At 38.7% G+C, this 22971-nt stretch overlaps 1 protein-coding gene across 2 annotated transcripts in view; it reads right to left on the bottom strand.

Annotated features, from left to right (window-relative positions):
- Positions 1–283: 283 nt before the first annotated feature.
- Positions 284–22971, bottom strand: part of CACNA1I (calcium voltage-gated channel subunit alpha1 I) — a 269848-nt gene continuing 247160 nt past the window's right edge. For both annotated transcript variants that reach the window (XM_075286787.1, XM_075286788.1), the window contains 4 exons: positions 18716–18832; positions 5011–5185; positions 1776–1972; positions 284–1692 (listed from right to left, as the gene is read on the bottom strand). In XM_075286787.1, the coding sequence (XP_075142888.1) occupies positions 1009–1692; positions 1776–1972; positions 5011–5185; positions 18716–18832 (1173 nt within the window). In that variant the 3' untranslated portion in view covers positions 284–1008. The remainder of the gene's footprint in view (positions 1693–1775; positions 1973–5010; positions 5186–18715; positions 18833–22971) is intronic.

The following is a 22971-nucleotide window of genomic DNA, read 5'->3' as shown; positions in this document are numbered from 1 at the left end:
TACAGTATATCATTATTACTCACCTAGTTGTAGTCAATATGCTTTAACGTCTATTTAATATTTTGCTTGCGCCACTATATTTGGGGACAATGGGGTTACCTGGATAACTATACCCTAAATAATTCTTGAAGTAATCCTCAATCTATCCAGCTGCACCCATTGGAGGTGTAATTGTTGCACTTGTCTACTATGTTGAGCTTAAGTATTAAGATTTACATATTGGATTGCACAAAAGTGGTAAACTACATGAGACCATTGTAAAAATGTAGGATTGAACTGTTTATAGACTCCTTGTTCCCACTGGGTTCCAGATATTTGCATCCTAGTTTGCAAAATATGTTTATTCTGTAATCTTGTGCCAAAAAGCACATTAGTCTTTAGCAGCTATATCCTTCTTCATCATTTCTCCAGGGCACGACAGAAACATCATGGTTTAGGTTATGAATATGAATTTGCAAGAGATTGTCAACAATTTGATCACATTGCTTGATCAAGAGAAGAATCAACAGATGGGATGTCCCTAATCGTATTCTCTCCCAAAAGTAGGTGACACAATTTGATTGTATGCATGGGATTCACAAAAATAACATCAATGTTTAACCAAAATCAAGGTCTTTAACTCTCCTCCGTCAAATATTTGTATTGCCACATAAAGATACCTTTTATAATACAAACTTTCAAGAAGTCCCAAGCAAGAGTAAAAATAAAATATATATATAAATAAAATAATATATATATGTATTATATACTATATGTGATAGCCCAAGAGGCTGGTTACAGTACAACGGTTCTTCCACTTCAGAGCCTGAGAGCTCAGCCAACTTTACCTCTCATCTCTCCAGTTGCATTGCTTGGCTGGCTCACACAGTGAGGTAATGTAGCGTTTCCTGCTGGTCTGTTTGGGAGCCGTAAGACTATTCCTCCCCGTAACAGAGTTAGGGAATCATCCTTCAGGAAACTGACCTGCCACCCACCCATAAAACAAAACACACAGACATTAAAAAAATCTCATCTGTTTCTTCGACTATTATTGCCAAAATCCACATTTCCTGAGACACTACTGGTAGGAATCCCTCTTTCTGCAGCTGGTAATTTTGCGGAACTGTTACGACTCTCTTGGTTCTCTGAGGGAGCAGAAGTTTGGTAAAAATCCATCACCCATGATGGCATTGAAAGGAAGCCCTGTGGATCGACTGCGTAAAACTGCTTTGCTCCTCTTACTCTAGAGGAGGCAACAGATAGACTATTTACGCTGCTGCATTTTTTCATTACACCACCAGGTGGTGTTAAGGAGGGAGGTGGTGAAAAGAGGGATGTGAGGGATAAACTACTAAAAGTCTCTGAGGGCTCACTGGTTCCTCTTAGGCTTCCTCCAGCCCCTTCCTCATCAGAAGGGTCCATAGAGTCATGAAGAGTACATCCAGGACTAGTGCTACCACCGCTGCTATGGCTCCGCTGATGTCTACGAACTTTCTGAAGTGCAAAGTTAGGGCGGTTGCCTCTCCGCGGTACCATGGAAAGTGAAGAAATAGGAAGGGTGGTACGATGTGATGTAGGAGCTACGCGGAGATCAGGGAGGTCCAACGTGCATTGTGGAGAGTCACTTAAATTTAAACTATCCTCCAGAGTTGTCTGCAGGCTATCTTCAGAGGTTGGGCTACCACTTTCCATGGATGAATTGCTTTCTGTTGTCTGAAATAACAGAAATATCAGCAATTTCTCGAACTAACAACTTACATTCATATGCACATTTCTTCCTGTTAGAACAAACTTACCTGCCTAAGAAGTGAGCAATTAACATCAGGTGATCGTAGCGTTGCCCAAGACTCTGGAGAAGAAAGTTTGGGGAGACTTTTCTTGAGAGCTTGATCTTCTGGATCAGTGTCTGTGGTGGGTATAGATGGATGGAAGAACTCTGCAGGAACTGGCAAAAGGGGAATCAATGAGTCTGTTGGACACGGCTGTGAAGAAACTGGAGAACAAATTGGGAATAGTGAGTGAAAAAACATGGCTACAACCACTAATGTGTCAAGATAATTTAGACATTAACAGCTTTATCCATACGATATACCATGAATCCCTTAAGAGTCATACTTCTTGGACCTTTATATATTTCAAGAATGGGCCCACATTTTCAGGTAGGACAGGTGTCAACTTACTCCATGTAGCTAGGTAAGTTGTAGTTTTATGTTGGATCATCCTAGATTGACTCTAAATGAAATTTAACCATGGATCATGAAATAGCCAAGATGTTAATACCCCGAACAACTTTTAATGGATGGCTCTAGGCCTAAGTACTTGCAAGATTGAGCATGCCTGTAAGTGCACATAGACAACTTATAGTGGTAGTGTCGAGCCAACAAGGTTTGGAAGGTGGGAGGAGACCAGGAAACTTCTTTCAGCTTCCAAGAAGGAAGGTTGTGAAAGAGGGGAGCCAGAGCCTCAAACCACTGCAATTGTGCCGCAATCTTGAGACAGGAAACATAGAGCTGCCTGACAGAGAAAGTGAAGCCTTGGAGTGAGACAGGCCACATTAAGAGTCTTAGGCTCGATTCACATCCACATTTGGTATTCCATTCAGAAAGTCTGCTTGGGGACCTCTCGAATGGAAACCTATACACATTAAAAGAGCAGTTAGCTAAGAAACCACACTAATCTCACAGGCTACAATGGGGTCCGCGTGGTTTCCGCACAGTGTCCGTACGTATCATGTGGAGAGAAAAGTAGTAAAAGCAGCACTTTTTTCTCTGCTTAATGTGTATAGTTTTTCAATCAGGGCATCTCAAAGCGGACTCCCCAGATGGAATCCTGAATGCATATATGAACTGGGCCTCAAGAAAGGCCTCAAAACTTTGACCCTGCCTGAATCATAGGATGGACAGGGAACTTTGGTATTGAAAAAGTAAGAGATTGGCATCTTTTAAGCAAGAGAAAGTGAGATTGAAGTACAGGCTGCTGGGACTTTACTGGGCTCACCCCATACTCATAATGGATCTGTATTATAAAAACTGAAGCTCATGGTTCCTTTTCTGCCCCATTTTGCAAGTAAAGTTATGTGTGATCTATATCAAATCTCCTAAGTCTCTTTCTCTGCGACAATATCATGGACACTCCAACCCCCATGTGGCTCAGGAAGGCTAAAGACTATTAAGAAGTGCCCACCACTACCACTACCATCAGGTATAGTGCAGGCCCTCTCAGCTCTTCGCCCGTCCAAGAGCGTGTGGTTGAGTCCTCTAGCCATAACTCCTGCTCCTAGTAACTACTACTCCTATCCTCTGGACTATCTCCAATAGGTTGCTTAAGAGCATATCTACGATATGTCTACAATACTTGCAGTCTTTGTAGCATTATTATTTATGCACTGTATGGCAGTTGTATTTGGAGAGTTTAGCAAGTACAAGATTACTGATACAGAATTTTAAAATATATTTGCTTTGGGTTATCATTCATGTAAGTTATAGGCGTTACCATGTTGACAGTAGTAGTTTTGAGCCTAAATGTATTACTACGTTTAAGAATTTCTTATGCCACTGTACAATAAGTCCATAGAGAATATTATAAGGAGTTTTCTCACAGTTATAGATTGTTATATAAAGATTGAGAGTCTTCAGTAGTTGATACCTTTTTAATGACTAACAAAAATTATGACAGATTGCAAGCTTTCGAGACTACTAGGTCTCTTCATCAGGCTGGTATGACACAATTTCTGAAGGCTTACGTATTTATACACAAAAAGAGGGATCCCAATAGATAAATAAAATTTGTTGTTTGTATTGAATTGCAAAGGGCATTGTGCTACACGTGGGTATACAGAGTGTCGAGCAACGTTTCGAACCTAGTCGGCCTTTATCGAGCTCAGTAAGTTGCGGTAAGGTAGACGGGGGGTCAAGGGCACAGAGTACAGTGGGTTATGAGAGTAGACCTTAGCTGGTATGTTTCCAGTTGGAAGGAGTCAGAGTCCTCCCGAAGGTTGTGTGTGGCCTGTGGGGCTTATGTGGGAGAAGGTGTAGGCTTATGTCCCACACTAAATGATATTGTGTTGTATGGTAGCCTTTATCATAAGTCTGGATGGTGAAGGGTCCGACACTCAAGAAGATCAACTGATCAACTGCTCAAAGCAGGTGAGTGCTCTTTCTACTTCACAGGCCAGTGATACCGAGTGTTCACTCATCACATGACCTGTTTTCACTTCAGTCTCACTCAAGTGAATAGAGCTGAGCTGAGCTTCAATATCAGGCACTACCCCTACACGTTGTATGGCACTGTGCTTGGTGTTCAATGAAGAGATTGCAGTGGTATCTTTAAACAGCTGATCTATGGAGGAGTTGGACCCCCACCAATGAAATATTGTTGAATTTTCCTAATGGTAGGTCATCAATATTGAACTCTCAGAAACCCCCTTTAAGTGCTATAAGTTAGTGCAGCGCTTATAATGTCACATGTCAGTAGTCACCATTAGTAGCAAATATCATTCCAATTCTGATCTGTAATTCTCTACCATCTCAGTTCTCTTATATAAGGCCCAGGGGCTCTGCTGCACCGTATATAGTGACTCATTCACCTAGCCTGGTTGATGGCCATCAGATCTATACACAGATATAATATAAGGCATTTCTTTTTATTTTATTTTTTCATCCATTCAGAGCAGAAATCTCAGTTTTTCAGGTTTCAGGCTCAATGTAGCAAAACAAAACTACTACAAATAACCCAATTTATTCTGCAAATAACCATTGTGTTGCAGAGACTGTGCTGTATTAATTTAGACTTTCAGAGAAAAGGCCTGAAAGGACAGAGCCCATGTTATTGTATGGTTGCTGGACAAAATGCTAGAACATTACGTTTTATAGAGAAACATTGTTATCTAAAGGTCAGTGCCACTCCACAAGCATTGTGTTAGTTCTACAATTTGCCTGAAAACAAGTAGTCTTTTTTTTTTTATTTTATAGAAATGCTTCAGAAACCAGTATATTGAAAAAAGCATTTTCATCTACAAGAAGCATTCTTTACCTGGGTTACTCTCTTCTTTCAGCCAGCTGTCCCATGACTCTGCTGGAGTTAATGAGACTTTGTCAATCTCACACAGGTAGTGGTCAGGTATAGGAGAACCTGGGATACTTGCAAGGGGGAATAGGTTCTCCCCGAATACTCCAATCCCCAAAGAATCTGGGCTGTCTTGGCCTTCCTGTTAGGAAAAACAAAAGTGAGACTTAAGTTTCGCTTCAAACCAACACATTGTTTTCGAATCTTGTGATTTTTTTTCCCCATAAAGAGGACCTTGCACCAGCTCTTTACATAAACTCTGCTGCTTTTATTCTGGTACAGTTGGAATTTTTCTCTAGCCCCACCACTCCCGAGCAATCAATGCTGTTATTTTTGGTGCATTATATGCTATCTAGACCGTCAGTGGGGTGGTGTCAGGCAGGAGCAGGCAATGGGTGTGATTCTGAGCTCTGACACTGGCTGCTTCTGATTGGAGCTCTGAATCACACTCCCCTGCCTGACATTATAAAGCTGAAATAGCACATCTGGCATTACAACCAAGGGCTCGTTCACATCTGCGCCCGGGACTCCGTTATGCAGGTTTCTGTTTCCTGCACAAAACTAGGCAGGAGACGAAAACCTGCCGGCATCTTTCAAACCCATTCATTTGAATGGGTTTGAAAAGTGTCCGGCCGTAAGCGCCATAACCGCCGTGAGCATTTTATGCTCTCTGCGGCGAAACCATTATTTTAAAACTGGACACAGAGTCAGACATGCAGTACTCTGTGTCTGGTTTTTTTAAAAAATGGTTTCGCCGGGCAGAGCATAAAACGCTCACTGGCGCTCACGGCCGGACTCGGAATGACAGGTTTTCGTCTTCTGCTGGTATGAACCCAGCATAAGTTGTTGCTTGGGACTGGGGCGTAACTACCGTGGTAGCAGCGGAGGCGGCTGCCACAGGGCCCGGGACATCAGGGGGTCCGGTGACAGCCGCTACCGCTGTTTTTTTTTTTTTTTAATAGGCCATCACCGCTGGAGTTACTCCAGCCAGTAACGGGCCCTATTTACTTACCCATTGGGCCACTATGGTGCCTAATAGTGTGTGCAGGGGCCACTATGGGACATAATACCGTTTACAAGGGCCACTATGGGTCATAATACTATGTGCAGGAGCCACTACGGAGCGTAATACTGTGTGCACGGGCCACTGTGGGGCATAATACTTTGTACAGGGGCCACTGTGGGGCATAATAATATGTGCAGGGGCCACTATGAGGCATAATAGTGTGTACAGGAATGCAGGAGAGGGGGTCATCAGTCAGGGCCTTCGGAGGGGGGGGGGGGTAATTATTCTAGTATTCCCCCTAAAAATTGTTCTCAATTTGAGCACTGTATATATATATACACGTGTGTGTGTATATATATATATATATATATATATATATATATATATATATATGGAAATATGTGTACAGATACATACACAAATACATATGCTTTATATAGATAAACAAATAAATATGTAAATATTTATATATAATATATAACAAGCATTGCTGTCTTTAATCACAATTTCTTAGTCCAGAAAACCCCATTGATTACGCTATCACATGTTGAAAAATATTTTAAATAATCCCTGGGGTGTTGTCCTTTTTTTGAGACAGCAAAATAAACCCTATTACGCAGCAGTGAGTGAAGTTATGCAAGCAGTCTAGTGGACCATGTACTGGCGCATGAACAGCACATCAAGATGAGGACTGGATCAAACACAAGATGACAAATTGATCAGGTTACTAATCTATCTGAGGTCATTAAAGGTCATGCAAATAATCAATATTACCAAGTTATATTTGTTATTGTATCCACAGCTTTGTCATATATAAGTGAGTGGGATGAGGCTGTATTGGACAAAGGTAGGTCAATTATAAAAAGAACTGGTCAAAACCTTTAATAAACATGCTAAACATGGGTTAAAAAGGGTTAACTATTCTAAAACATATATCAAATGCATTGGTCATATATGTAGTCTATGCTTCATAAGCTATATGGACATGTTCAATGTACAGTACTTGTACTATGGCCCTTTTCCATTCTGCGAGGCCAAGAGAATGTCCTCCTGTACTCCACTAAAGTATATGTATTGTCCCGCTTATCTTTTCATTTTACAGTATGTTCATCATATTCTAAAGCCTATAACTTTTATATTTTCATTTATGGAACTGTGTGAGGACTTGTTTTTTTGCAGTCCTAGCTGTAGTTATTAATAGTACTACATTGGGGTAGAAACAAGCTTTTCAATACTTTTAATTCAATTTTTTTTTAACAATGGAGAGTTGATCAAACACCTAAATAATATCAGAAGAATATATTGACTATTGTTTTGTTTTTTTTACTGTCTTTTTTTTTTTTTAATATATGAAATAGGAAATGGGTGGTTACAACTTTTTAAAAACTTTAACTTTTGTTACTTGAAAATGCAATTATTTTGTTTATTGTCTACTACATGGCCATATTCAGTAAGGAGTGAGGACCCTTCAAACACATTTTTTTGCTGCTTGTAAAAATGCCATCAAATTTTTCTATTTTTCCATGAGGTTCAGGTGATGTTTTTTGTTCATATATTTTTGTCATCCACTTTTTTCAGACTTTATTTAAATGGAAAAGTCTATAGGAAAATGGTAAAAGTGCTATGTCTAAAGAATACTGCATTGTGAAACAAATAATATTGATTCCTCCCGCCAAAAAAACAGTAGTGTGTTTCATAACACTCTATTGACCTACAGCTAACATCTAACTGCAATTTTTTTATGTACAATCATAAGGAAAACAATGTACCTCCTCTGTGAATTCTCTGATTTTATACTATAACAAAACAATTGGTCTTATAGACGTTCTTAAAATGAAGCAAATACAACCTGACATGTGCAACACGTGACTAATGATACATTGTAATTATTTCTTTAACAGAAAACTGCCAAAATGCAGAAATGTGTGTAAAACACACATAGGAATAAAGAGGGTAAGTAGTAGCCAGGAGCAGATAATAAAATCCCCATGATCATCAACAAGTGTTACCATCTCTGTATGTATACCAAGTGTCCTGGGGGTCTGTATGTAGGTGAGACAGGACAGTCACTTAGGATGAGGATGAACTCACACAGACATATGATTAGAGAACAGAGAATGGACCTCCCTGTGCCAAAACACTTCTGCAATGAAAATCATAATATCACCAAGGATATAAAGATCCTGATATTAAGAGGAAATTTCAGAAACAGAAAGGATCGCCGCATATGGGAGATTAAACTCATGATGACCTTCAACACTCTCCAAAGGGGATTAAATCAGGCACAGGGTTTTATGATGTTTTACAACAACTAGACAACACGTCACTGATTAAAAGAAGCCATAAACCCAGAGAGATTTTCCTGTGAACTGATATATATGGTTTTTTTAAACTGTGTATTTACAGTACATGTTCTGTTTTCCATCTATTTTGCATCTAACATTCCTGTGTATATATATGCCTACCTTCAGAAATTGTGTTATACCATCCTGATGAAGGGACCTAGTAGTCCCGAAAGCTCGATATGTCATAAATTTTTTTTAAGTTAGCCATTAAAAAAGGTATCAACTACTGAGTACTTCTCTTAAAATTTTTTTTTCATTTAATCTCTATTAAAGCAGAGGTTTTGGCACTTTGCTGGTCTGGAACATTCTGGCATGTGATGAAAAACATTAGCAATGATCTTAGAGAAGCATTTGTTTCTGCCAACCAATCTAGGAAGGGTTATAAGGCCATTTCCAGCTCCATCTACAGTGAGTAGAAAGTAATGCTTGTGGCAGGACTTTAAGACGTCTGTCCATAGACAAATGATATAGAAACCTCAGCACATTAAAGCAACAATGTAGAGAAGAGAGGGCTAAAATTCTTCCAAAAAGAGACTGAAAAAATCATATAAAAATTGATTATTTCAAGTTGGTGCTGGTTCTACAAACTATTGATTCATGGGGTGTACTTAGTTTTTCACGTGATTTTTTATTATGGATTAATTTTTGTTATTTTTTTAAAATTTATTTTGGCTTAAATGTTGTTTTGCTTGTAATTATATAGTAGTTTGTCTTGTGAAATATGCAGTGTGATCCAGTCTCATGACCCATTTTTGAAAAGTGCTGTGTCTGATATGTGGCTGTTAGCAACAAAGTGTGTTATGAAAATGTTGCAGATATGTCACAATAGCAAATGTCAAAAAAAAAGAAACCACCTCAACAGTCAAAGTTTACACTGTGGAAACTACCATCCGTTCTGTGTGTCGGACAAAAATCTAGTTCACTGGCACAAACATCGGGGAATGTCTGACTTCAGGGAAATAAGGACAAAGCAGTGTAAGCAGTTTATAGTTTAGACTTTAAGCAGTTTAAGTCTTAGTGAATACAAGAAACATGGTAAGCCACATGCGTGGTTAATCTTTTCACTGCCAGAGGGTAAGAGCTATATGCCATCACCAGTGGTAGAGCTACCGAATGCATCATCCAGGGGCTCTCTGTTGATGATTATTAAGTTTTGTCCTGATTTTTTTCAGATTGGTTTCCTGAATATAACTTAAAGAGCACATGTCCCTATTCTTTTGTTTCTCAAGAATAAACCATAAGATTTTTACATGGAAGAATGGATCTCTAAGACTTAAGAGACCCGTTTAGCAGCCTTTTCTCACCTTCACTACAATTTACAGAAGTTATTAAAAAGGAGATGATATGATCCATGGTTATTTCCCTGTGTGAACTGACTAGGAGTACACTAGAGAAGAAACTTGGACAAACAAATTCTGCTTCAGTGCAGCTGAAAGCTGAACCACAGTGGAATTCAATACTAGGCCACTATGTAACTGATTTAGGTGATACAGAAGGTAATATTGTAGACATCAAAATTTAATTCCATGGAAATACTTAATATTCTTAAGCACTTGTTAAATGATTAAAGGCTTGTCCCTTCAGGATACATTGGAAGTATTGGACATCTCTGCAAAGTAGAGGGCTGCAAACAAGCAGCAAATCTCGATCCAGGGGGATGTAGTATATGAACATAAAAATGGCTGCCATGTAATACATCTTGTCTGCAGTAGACTGCTAACTTCTCAGCAAGCTATCTTCATGTCACCCCTGGACAACCTCCAGCAATGGCAAGCATAAACAGAACTGGCTGGATACAAATAGATACAATAGGTACAAATATATTGTCTCATATGGATAGGTCAGCTGTAGCAAAGATTTGTTTAGTTTTCTATCCTTGACTACAAATATGGAATATAAAATATGTTTTTTTTGTCAAAAAATACAAAATTATTGTCTGACCAGAAAAACTATGTACAGGCTTTTGAAGCACAGAATGGGGTATGGCTCGCCATGCAACATGTAGAAGATACCAAAGTTTAATTAGCTGTGCAAAGCCCAGAAGGAAGTGTTGTTATAGTCGAAAGCTTCTGAAGCTGCAACGTCTTCTCTGCTTCTCAGAGGAGTTGCTGAGTAAGTGACAAGACAGCAAGACGTTGCTAAATTTGCACTTGTTCAGCATCTCTAGTTTCCGAAGCAGTCAGAGCTCACCTCATAAGAAATTCCTTGCATACCTGAAGAAACTGCAAGAAAGAAAGGCAAGACTGAGTATGTGTGTCCACGCTGGCACGTTTACTGAGGCGGACATGGTAAAGGCAATTCAGGGAAACAGCAGGTGGCGCTATTCTAATGGAATATCTAGAATATGTTGGGAAATATTTTTTAAAAATATAAGTATAAATACAGAAATACAGACATGGCTGTAAGTGTTGATTTTTTTTTTTTTAGAAAGTAAAGTAATTCTCCCAGAAAATTTTTGCAATTACACATGATTTGTTATACATGTGTTTATTTCCTTTTCACAAAAAAAAAAAAAGAGAAAAAAAGGCAAAAATGGTATAAATTCATACAAAACGCCATTCTATACACAGTTTAATATTTGGCTGCACACCCTTTGAAAAAAATAATTGAAATCAATCACTTTCCATATCCATCAACAAGCTTCTTACACGGCTCAACTGGAGTTTTGGACCACTCTTCTTTTGCAAATTGCTCCAGGTCTCTCATGTTTCAAGGTTGCCTTCTCCAAATAGCAATTTTAAGGTCCATTGCTGGCCACTTCAGAGTTCTGCAGTGCTTTGCTTCCGTCCATTTCTGGGTATTTTTTCAAATAGTGTTTGGAGCCATTGTCCTGCTGCAAGACCCATGACCTAGGACGCAAACCCAGCTTTCTGACACTGGGTCCTACATTGAGACCCAAAATCCTTTGGTAATTTTCAAATTTCATGATGGCTTGCACACAGTCAAGGCACACAGTATCAGAGGTAGCAGAGTAACCCCAAAACCTCTGCCATATTTGACTGTTGGCCCTGTGTTCTGTTCTTTGTAGCCATCATTATGTTTTCAGTAAACAATAGAATGATGTGCTTTACCAATAAGCTCTATCTTGGTCTCCTTTGTCCACAAGACGTTTTCCCAGAAGGATTTTGGCTTAGTCATATAAATTTTGGCAAACTGCAGCCTAGCTTTTTATGTCTCTGTGTCAGCAGTGGGGTATTCCTGGGTCTACTGCCATAGCGTTTCATTTCATTCAAATGTCAACAGATAGTTTGGGCAGATACTGATGCAATCTGACCCTGCAGGACAGCTGGAATTTCTTTGGAACTTGATTGGGGCTACTTATCCACCATTCAGACTATCCCATGCTGCAAAATTTCATGAATTTTTATCTTCTGTACACATCCAGGGAGATTAGCTACAGTGCCATGGTTAACATCATGGACAAGGGAACATCAAGATCTGTGGAGATGGACTTGTAACCTTAAGATTCTTGATATTTTTCCACAATTTTGGTTCTGAAGTCCTCAGACAATTCTCTTCTCCTTTTTCTGTTCTCCATACTTAGTGTGACACACAGACACACAAAACAAAGATGGAGTCAACTTCTCTCTTTTTTTATCTGCTTTCAGGTGTGATTTTTATATTGCCCACACCTGTTACTTGCCACAGGAGAGTTTGAATAGGCATCACATTCTTGGAACAAAGTTATTTATCCACAGTTTAAAAAAGGGGCCAATTTTTGAAGTTTTGTGTCAATTTGCCTTTTTTTCTCAGTTTTTTTTATGTTGTTCCAATACACACAAAGGAAATAAATAAAACATTTGTAAAATTACAATAATTTTCTGGGAGAAATATTTAATTTTCTGTAAAAATTTCAAGGGTGCCAACAGCTACAGCCATGATTCTGTGTCATAATTATGGGCTGGATTAATAAGTTTGCAGGGTAACCCCCATTAGCAATGTAGAATGTAGCATAAATAGGTATGTACAACACCTTTTTTAATTACAGCCACTCGTTAATGCAGTGATTATAAAAGCTATGTGCAGTGTCTTAAAGTGAACCTTTTGCCACCTCCTCCGAATACAGTTCTTTGCATCTTTTATAAGGCAATGCTGTGCTATGCAAAAAATAGCATAGCACTGTATATCATTCACATGACCACTGCAGCCAATCACTGGTCTCATCAGCCATGTGCCATGCAGGCAAGTGGCTAGCTGCAGCATCCATGTGATAATGTAGGCACCGTGCTCACTGCAGGACCAATAGGGATCATTGGAGAGAGTGCGAGTATTAGTCAAATTTTTATTCTACTCTTAGCCACATTTTTGAAACCCCCCTCAATAAATTTATATTGCTCAGCTTGCAGGTAATTCCTGGCGTGTGTTAATTGTGTTATATAAAAAGTCTAGATTACTATTTTCAGTAGAGACTAAAATTAAAAAGGATAAAAAAAAATTGAAACTTTTTGATCTCTGATAAGGATTTATTCTTAGTTGTATTGAACAATTACAGCATAGAACAATTCAGTGGGCTGAATGCTAATTCCCAGATCACTGGGTATTCAAGAATACGACTGATGCAAATTTAATTATGAGATAATGCTTTTTCATGTTAAAATTATAAGACATTTCCACAGAGTTTACTGATTAAGGATATTATATAAAGTGGGGCAAGATTAACTAGACTGATCAGTACAAGTATATTTAAGTACTAAAATGGGTCTGTAATTATGATGTAATTACAGCCGGAATGAAATGTATGTACACATTCGCCACCATTGCATGTTCTAATACGTTTTAAACACGTATTGAGCTAGTAATGCTTTATCAATAATAATCCCCCAAGATAAATGATTTAACATTTCAAAGAACAAACATTAAATCTTTAACCAGCACGGACCCGGCAGGACGCTTACCCTAATGTAATATTTTTCTGCGAAAAAATCCATATTGCCAATTTTCTTTATAATAACATGTGCAGGATTGTTTTTCCGGAATGGTGAATTACCCATGACCTTCAGGTGACATCAGACGACCTTTACTATAATTATGAACTGTGTTAACCTTACAGTACATTAATTATGGTCTGCCATACAGGGAATGACAGATGTGGAGTTTCAGATTGTAGTTATTTGTGTTCCCCAAGATAAGTTAGACAGATGGTAGATGAAGAGAGAAAGAAGTGGATGTGTCCACACTGGAATGATCTTTAGTTTGGTTAAAGATTTGAATTTGTCTTGAAAGTAATATAACAACACAATAACACAACATGGTAAGAAAAGGAAGCAATATACCCTCCCCACTGGGTGGTCACACATAGACACAAATAAGATAGTTACAGTGATAACTTGTTAGAAAACCATGTTGTTTTTAGAAAATCTGATAAAAGGGGTCATCCGGGGAATGCTTTCCGGGCTGTCCTGAGTCTTGGGTTTCTAGGCTGGCTCCAACTCCATGAACATGCACCTGGCACCTGAATCCTTCCTACTTTGCCTTCTCCTTGCTATTATGTATACTGCAGGGACTGGCAGATATACTCATTGTAATAGCAATGTCTGCCCCCTTCATTGTTATGCATCAGCACTAACCGAGTCTTTGCTTGGTATGGGTTCTAAACATGTGGGGTCAGAACCAGACCAGAAAGCTTAGGTTCAAAATAGCTAGAACACAGTCCAATAGATAAAATAAATAAAATTCAGTCCCTGAACACAGTTTTAACTTGTTTTAATGATATCCGGTCATGTTGAACCAAAAGGACTAGATAGATAGATAGATAGATAGATAGATAGATAGATAGATAGATAGATAGATAGATGCACATATTCAGTACCAATCTTGCCATAGACTGGCTTTCCTAAAACCAAAAATATGAGATAGATAGATAGATAGATAGATAGATAGATAGATAGATAGATGATAGATAGATAGATAGATAGATAGATAGATAGATAGATAGATAATAGTGTATACAGTTATGGCAGCTTCCACCTTCAGTCCTAGAAATTACACAATTGCTGACCTATACATTGCACAGCTTGAAAACCTACATGTACAATACTAAAAAAAATATAAACTGTGCGTAGTCTTAAGAACATGATCTAGTTTGATATTTAGAGAAGCATAACTTTTTTTCTATTGTAACATTTTAAAAGTCATGACTATACGTCCACACTTAACTGATTTTTGGTTAAAAATTCTAATTTGTCTTGAAAGTAATTCAATGCAATATCACGATATGGTAAGAAAAGCTTTGAAAGGCAGCAATTCACCCTCCCCACCACTGGGTGGTTACACATAGACATGACTAGGATAGTTACAATATCACTTTGATATATTTTGTCAGAAAATCATGTTGTTTTTAGAAAATCTGGCCGTTCTGTAAAGGCAGCGTTTTGGCCACGGCCAAAATGCTGCGGCAAAAAACTGAATTTTACATTACCTGAAAAATGGATGAGAAATTGCAGTATGTGAATTATACCTACAAAAACACTGGCTTTTCCGTACAGGTATAATAAAGACAGAAAGTCTGCAGACGAAAACTCTGTAGACTTTCTATGAAAAATGCTGCGGAAAGAAATGCAATGCGTTTCTACTGTGGTCTTTTCCGCAGTGTTTTCTTGTAGATATTCGCTGCATGGTCTAAAAGAGCTATCTAGGAACAGATTTTTACCTATTTTGGGACCAGGCTGGGCTTGCTGTGTGCCTTGGGTTTCTAGGCTTGTTCCAACCTCATCAACATTAAATTTAATTTCCAGGCAAAAATGGACATAAAATTTATTATTTAAATAGACTGGAGGAGGCAAAAAAAATAAAAAAAATCCTACTCCCGATGCTCCAGTTCCTCCCAACGCAGTCCAGTCTTCTCAGTCCAGTGTTGACATGTGACGGAAGTCCCAACAGCCTCAGCAAGGGGCAAACAATATCACTACCTGTGACAACACGAGTCTCTGTGACAATCAGCGACTTCAGCGAAACTCAGGAAGAATCCTGTGAGAAGATGCCGGAGCAGAAGAACCGAACCCCAGTGGGCGGACACTGTAGCACCGGAGACAGGTGAGTATGATTTTTTAATTTTTTTTCACCTCCCTTGGCATATTTAAAATAAAATAAAATTACTTGGACAACCTCATTAATGATTGAATTTTATTAAGTCTTTTGTAGTAGGAAGGGGAAAAAAGTTATTTTTTTTTTACCAAAAATAATTTGTTTTATTGTCTGAGAAACATAACTTTATTTTATTTTCCCATCATCAAAGCCATGTCAGGGCTTGTTTTTGGCGGGATGAGCTTTACGTTTCTGTTCATACCATTACCATGGACTATATGTGCCTTTTTGATTTTTTTTTTTTGGAGGCAACATGACAAAAAAATCAGACATTCTGTTCCTTACTTTTATTGTTTATGGTGTTCACTTTGCGGGATAAATACTGTTCTATTTTTATAGTGTGGGCCAATATAAAATATGACTTGATTTTATGAATATTATTTCTGTTACAAAAATAATGGAAAATGGTCTTTTATGATGTTTTTATTTGTAATAGGTTACAGAATCTAATTTCACTTTTTGTCATTTGTACTTAGTCCCAGTGGGTACAACTGCTAGTACATCACATTGTAATACTTCTATATTGCAATTTACTAGACTGTACAAAGTGAGAGTCTTATGGGATAACTTATGATGGTGACATGGGATCCTTCAATACTGTAGGCCCCAGTCACCATAAAAGTTCATCAGCACCCGGTTTTCTCATCATGGGTCTGCCGATGGGAGAACAAACACAAAGAGAGTATTCAGATGCCACAGTCACTATGGATAATGGAATTTAAGGTGTTAAACATCCGTTAAAGCACAATGCTAGATGTGTGTTACAGTGGAAATCCTCTCCCAATGTCACCAACTCAGCTCATGATAGTACATAATTCATGTCAGGTATTTGGCATATTCTAAAAATATAATTTCCAAATAATGTATACATTTTTAAGGATATAGATGTAAGGAAAACTATATTCAGGCCCTGTGTGCATGTCATGACTATGTCATGATAAAGATAATAATGAAGTCTTAACAATGGGTATGCAATAAATTATTAGAGAAAAACAAGAATGATATGTAAAATGAAGAAAAAGTTGCCCCATCTGCCTCAAGAACAAAAAATTAGGGCCTATGTCATTTTCACATCATTTTAGACATTTTCTGAGGACATTTTGAGGGTATCCTGTTACTATTATATAACCCATATACCATCAGTACAGTATGCCAATGTGCACATCAGGTAGTACACTGTACCTTACACATGAATAGAGATGGGCAAATTTCTCAAGATTTGTTCTGAGTTCGGGTTCAGCGACTCCGATCCCAAGTTCATTTTGGTACAAATTCAGTATGAACCACACCTTAAATGGGCTTTAAACATAGTGTAGAATACTCGTAGGGCTCATAGGAACCTATCGATCCAATTTCTAGCACTCTAAGGCAAACTCAGCCGAAATTACAACAAACTGAAAGGGGATATTATTATACTGTGGAGTCTCTTCAGACCCCACAGTATAATACATGGAGGCCCAAGGGAGGTGTAAAAAATAAAATACATAAATAAATACATACTCAGCTTCTGTTACCTCTTTTGGGCCTCCTCATGGCATCCTTCTATGACATCATCAAACGGAGGTTATGGCTGAGGCCTGTGATTGGACCACATGGGTTCACATAGGCACACCAAGTGTCATGATATTTTGATGCTTAGCGTGCCCAGGTCACAGCTGAGGCTCACAGGCCTCATCAATGAACCTGGACCGATGACATTACAGAAGAGTGCCAGACGCCGTGAGGAGACTTTTTATTTTTGTCATCATCCCTTGGCCTCCATCTATTGTACTCTTGGGTCTTTGTGAAAAATCAAACAATTTGGAATATTCGGAGCAAACCTGGAATTCGCCCATCTATACACAGGAATACAGTAATGCAAATATAATTAGATAATGTCTCAAATGTCTTCTTTTTAGGGAACATATTAATATAATGTGTTAATATTTTTAAATATGCTTTGTTTATTGTTTCAATTATTAATATACAATTAGCTGTAGTATTAAAAATATGAATATAATATTCTAACCTTTCCTCTTTCTGCACTTCACTTTTCAGCTTTGCTGTATAGATTAGGTAGGGTAAAGAGTCTACTTTAGAAGGCAGGGGATATAACAACAGATGACAGTTGAATTTGGGGTCTAGATAAGGCAGGAAAGCTAAATTGTACAAACACATAGGGCTCTATAGATGTAATATTTCCCCTCCAAGAGTATTTCATTGGTGACAAATGTAAAGAGGTTGTCTGGGGACATCCAGCTACTTCCTATACACAGGATAAGGGGTAACTTACCGATCATGAGAACTGGTGTGTTTTGCCCCCCAGTTTAAATGGAACAGATGGTCGGAAACATCTGCCACCACTCTATTCATTTCAATGGCACCACTGGAAATCGATGCAGTCGAGCAATCACATATCTCCAGCAGTTCCCTTGATAGGGAGTAACTTGATTTGGAGGCTATGTGTGATATCGGCATACTGTCTCAGGTACAATCCATGTAATACAGTCAGTTGTCTTGGGAATAGTTTCCTACACGTTACTTTTTTTCAACATTTTTTAGTTTGGTACTACAGTATTCGGTATATGTCCAGATCAACTTTCGATCAAACTAAGGCTGCATGCACACAAGCTTGTGCATCTATAAGTCTGTGGCAAAATAGCGCCGATGGCCCATGGATGAGATCTGTGTGCCATTGATATCCTTCATGAACCCAATAATTTAATGTGTTGAGCTCAGATCACAAAATGGACAAGAATAGAACCTGTCCTAAGTTTAACTCCCATGGCTCAAATCCCCTTATGTGGACCCAATACATGGGTGTGTGTAAGGGACCATAAGAAAATAATGAATCAGTGTGCTATATGTTAAAAAAAAGGGCTAGCACACTGACCATGCACATGTTTGTCTGCATGAAGCCTAAAGTCTATATGGAGCATTGTCCCAGGATTTTTCATGCCAAGAAGGGTGAATGGTTTAACATACAGTATGGAGCAAAAGCAAAATATAAAGCTGTCAAATAACATTATGAAATATACAAGATGTAATAAAAATAAAGTGTTAAAAATTATGCATTATACAATAATGGTCCACCATCCTAAGAACATCCAATATGGTAATGTCATGAAGCCACACAATGAAGACACACAATGAGCGGTTATCTAGATGATGCTAATGGGTCTAACCAAGATAATCTACGTGGGTAAGGGAAAAAAAATTAAAATCCTAGAAGTCATTTACATACAAGATATGCTTTTACCTTCATCTCCTTTAACTGACTTGTGACACCTTGTTCTTCTGAACTGAGATCATCAGTCAATACTGAAGAGGACTTGTCAGAGGTTAAAGAAAAGGCCTCCATTTCTGCCAGCTGGACCTAAGCAAAACCATTATTAGTGATACGGATTTGTGAGTTGCCTGGTTGAAACATTTTACTTGTTGAGTCCTGCTTAGCATACAATCTCTGATTAGAGAATTAAGCTTCCAGAAGCTTTAGTTAAATCACCCCTGACTGTTTTGTCTACGGGAGAGCAGGTATTTTATGCTAATCCAATATGCTAATCCCGCAGTGCACAAAGTCAATACAACTCATAAGCAATGCACGTAAGCCAGCAGTGTTGTTTGTAGATAAACCCATTCTAGTACCCGCAGGACTCTTCATCTCCAGGAGAGCGCAGTGGCTTACAATGTTTAGTAATGAAGAGCTGGACTAATCAATACACATTGCTAGAACGTTAATTGGCGATTATGCCGACACTTTCCACGTTGTTGTGGTGTCTTTCCAATGGACATCATTAATCAAGTCAGTGGTATTACATTGCACGGCGACATTGCTAAATGTGGCAAATTACAATTTTAACAGCTTTGCCTGCTAAATCCATACATCCAGGTTGTAGCTAATAATATGTGCACTTTCTATCGACATGTCACAGTTCTAGCCCCTGCACTTACACTATATCTATATTGATAGAAATATATCTAAGTTGACACCTAGAAGCCCAGCATATAGTAAGAACAGTATATACAGCCTAAGACCCTATGCTGGCCATACACCAGCAAGTTCCTTTGGCCAAGAGTAATGCTATATTCACACGACGGTATCCATTTCTCAGCCATGAAAAATGAATGAATCGGTCCGTTTTTAACCTGCCATTTTGCATCTGTTCTGTGTCCGCTTGTCCGTTTTAAAGTGTCATCCATTTTTGCATTCATATTTAATAAAACAGGTGAATTTCTTTGATCTTTATTTGATCCAATCCACTTATCCGTGTTTAATCGAGTTTAACTTGAGCATCCGTTTTTATGTTTATTAAAAACTAACTTATGGATTTCTATTGGGTTCTTGTGTCTGTCAAAACGATAAATCTAGAACATGTCCGATTTTGTAACTGACCGTTTTTTGATGTCAGAAAAAAAAATTTGATGGGAACTTTTGCTACATAGTTAAGGTCATCATTGACATTACTATCTTTTCCTTAATGTATCCAATTTCTTGTCTTCCAAATGCTGCTACACATATTCGTGAGTTAGAATCAGTGGGGTTCATTAAGGTTATAGTAAGATTACACAATCTGCACTAAGTTCTTAATTAGGTTTTTAATAATTAAAATTTGATGGGAAACCTTCTGCTTGACATTTAGGCTTGGTCTACATGTAGACTTGAGTCACATAAAAGTCAATCACATGAGACTTCTGTTACTCCTTATAAGTAACAAATGTCATGCCAAAGTGTGACTGCTGTACAAGTTCCAATATGGTTGGAAGGTTGCCCAATGGTTGCAAGGAAGCATGTGACTTTTTTCTGCCTTGGAAATTATAGTGACTTCAATGTCAGTATTGTGTTCTGTTGCGATTTTACATTTCTGTATAGCATAATGCTTAATGTATAGTGTCACGTCATTCAGAAACATTCTGCTAAGTGCCACTTTGTTAGTAACACTATATGTTATCAGTATATATAGATTTATCCACCTTTAACTTATCCCGATTTTGATAAAGGACTTCAATTTCTCATGAAACTAATTCAATACAATATCTCAATATGCCAACATGGAAGGCTGCAATTCACAACAGAATCACTTGGTAGCTGCATACACACACATACAGGATATCCTATTGTAACAAAATGTTGCAAAACAATATTGTCTAGAAAGGCTTATCATCTTATGGCTCATATATGTAGACTCGTCTAACTAAGAGAAAAGTTAAAGGACACACGAGAGTTGAGCCGATCTTGAAATTTCAGGATCTCGTTTTTAAAATCCGATTTCTGATCATTTTCTATTCGAACCTGATCCCGATCCCAATTCTGATCCCAATGCAAGTCAATGGGATTTTTTTTAAATAATCGAATATCGGATTTTAAAAACGATCCTATTCACTACACAGCATGGAGTCCAAAAATTGTGTAGTGATTAAAAAAAATCCCCCAGCTACTTAGCCCCTCTGGTGTCCGCTTACCTGCACAGATCCGCTGTCGCTCCCCATTCTTCTCAGTCTGTTCTTCTCTCATTGACATGCCTTCAGAGCACCATGAATGCCCCCACCTCCCTAGGCTAGTGTTAGAGATGAGGGGAGTAGGCAGGGCTTGTTGTGGCTTAGGAGAGTGTGTACCTGCCCACATTCTCCTAAGCCACAAGCCCCACCTTCCCCCAGCATCTCTAACACTAGTCTAGGGAGGCGGGGGCGCACAGGGCGCTCTGAAGACATGTCAATGAGAGAGAAGAGGAGCGAGAAGAACGGGAAGTGGCAGAGGCAGCGGATCTGTGCAGGTATGTTGACCGAAGTTCGCGAGTATATAGATACTATCTACTCTTCTGTTTCCTCCCCGCTGTGCCATATACTGGACTCTGCTACATCTCCATAACTGTACATTGACTTGTCTATCTACTCTTCTGCTTCATCCCTGCTTTACTGTATACTCAGCTCTGCTACATCTCAGATGTAGCAGAGCTGAGTATATGGTAAAGCAGGGATGAACTAGAACAGTAGATAGACAAGTCAATGTACAGTAGTATCTATCTACTCGTGAACTTCAGCCATGGCTTATTATATGGCAAGTATCTCATTGTCCTCACAGCAGCGCAGCACAGAGTGATTTACCGCAGCCTGCTACTCTTCTGCTTCATCCCTGTTTTACCGTATACTCAGCTCTGCTACATCTGAGATGTAGCAGAACCGAGTATATGGCACAGCAAGGAGGAATTGTCAATTCCTCCCTGCTGTGTCGTATACTCAGCTCTGCTACATCTCAGATGTAGCAGAGCTGAGTATACAATAAAGCAGGGACGAAGAAGAAGAGTGGCAGGCTGCGGTGAATCCATAGGAATGAATGGACGCAGCCGGCACACAGGTGGTTAAGCATGCAGGCCACTTCCATTAATTCCTATGGGTGCATGCTATTCGAAACGGGAGTTTCGAATAGCACTCGCTCATCTGATACTATAGCTTTTCCCACAATGATTGGCCAGTAGCCAAGCATTGTGGGAAATAACCTCCGACCTCGATCCCTCCGGAAAAGATCAAGATCACGAAAAGATCGTGATCTTGATCGTGATCTTGATCACGATCGTGAAATTTACTCGATCGCCAATTGGAATTCGAACATTTCCAATCCCAATCGCTCAACCCTAGGACACACACGGTATATAGTCTGTATATAAAGAACAAGCAACATATTTCTAAATGGCAGTTCTCATAATTTTCTAAATTTTCATCTTATGCCATTTATATTGTGTATTGTTACTATAAAAAGACCTGTTCACAGTATTGATCTGAGTAATTGTAACCATGTAATCTTAGAAGGAAACTTTTCTTTGACATATATTTTTGGTTATCATCATACATGGACATCACCATTTTAGGAAAATATGAAGCTTATACCTCATTGCAGAGCACATCAGAATTGGAGTTACTGTGACCCCACTTTCACCCGTGAAAGCCAATCTGGGTGTAGGCTGGAATTACTGGCCTGAACATCCTGCCAGGAGAGGTACTCTTAGTATTATAGTAAACAAAAATTTCTGGCACTCTATGAATGTGCTTCCAAAGTGAATTTTATTCCGACAAATAAACGTTTCGGTCTGAAAGACCTTCCTCAGTACGTCGGTAGGAAGAAATAGGAAGCCAAATAGAATGGATAGGGAATCCTGGTGGGTGAGTGGGATTATTATTTGTCGGAATAAAATTCACTTTGGAAGCACATTCATAGAGTGCCGGAAATTTTTGTTTACTGCATTATGATGGCTGTGAGAAGCCATTTCCGGGCACCTGCCTAACCGCCGAGTGACGGTTCATTATTTACAAGACTCTTAGTATTATAGTTATCGATGATATGCCACAAGACTTTATGTCCGCTGGGAGGCAGGGTCTCCTAGCATCATAGATAACGGTAATTCTAGGAGTCACCGTCCCAACGTGATGTTCAGGACGGTAAATCCAACACACACACGCGGCTGTCTGAATACAATGGTAGGCTAATTTCACTACTGTCTTTATATCCATTATTCCTGGACT

This window comes from Leptodactylus fuscus, chromosome 9, assembly GCF_031893055.1.
Source record: "Leptodactylus fuscus isolate aLepFus1 chromosome 9, aLepFus1.hap2, whole genome shotgun sequence".
NCBI lineage: Eukaryota > Metazoa > Chordata > Amphibia > Anura > Leptodactylidae > Leptodactylus > Leptodactylus fuscus.
This window is presented reverse-complemented; position numbering and strand designations above follow the sequence as displayed.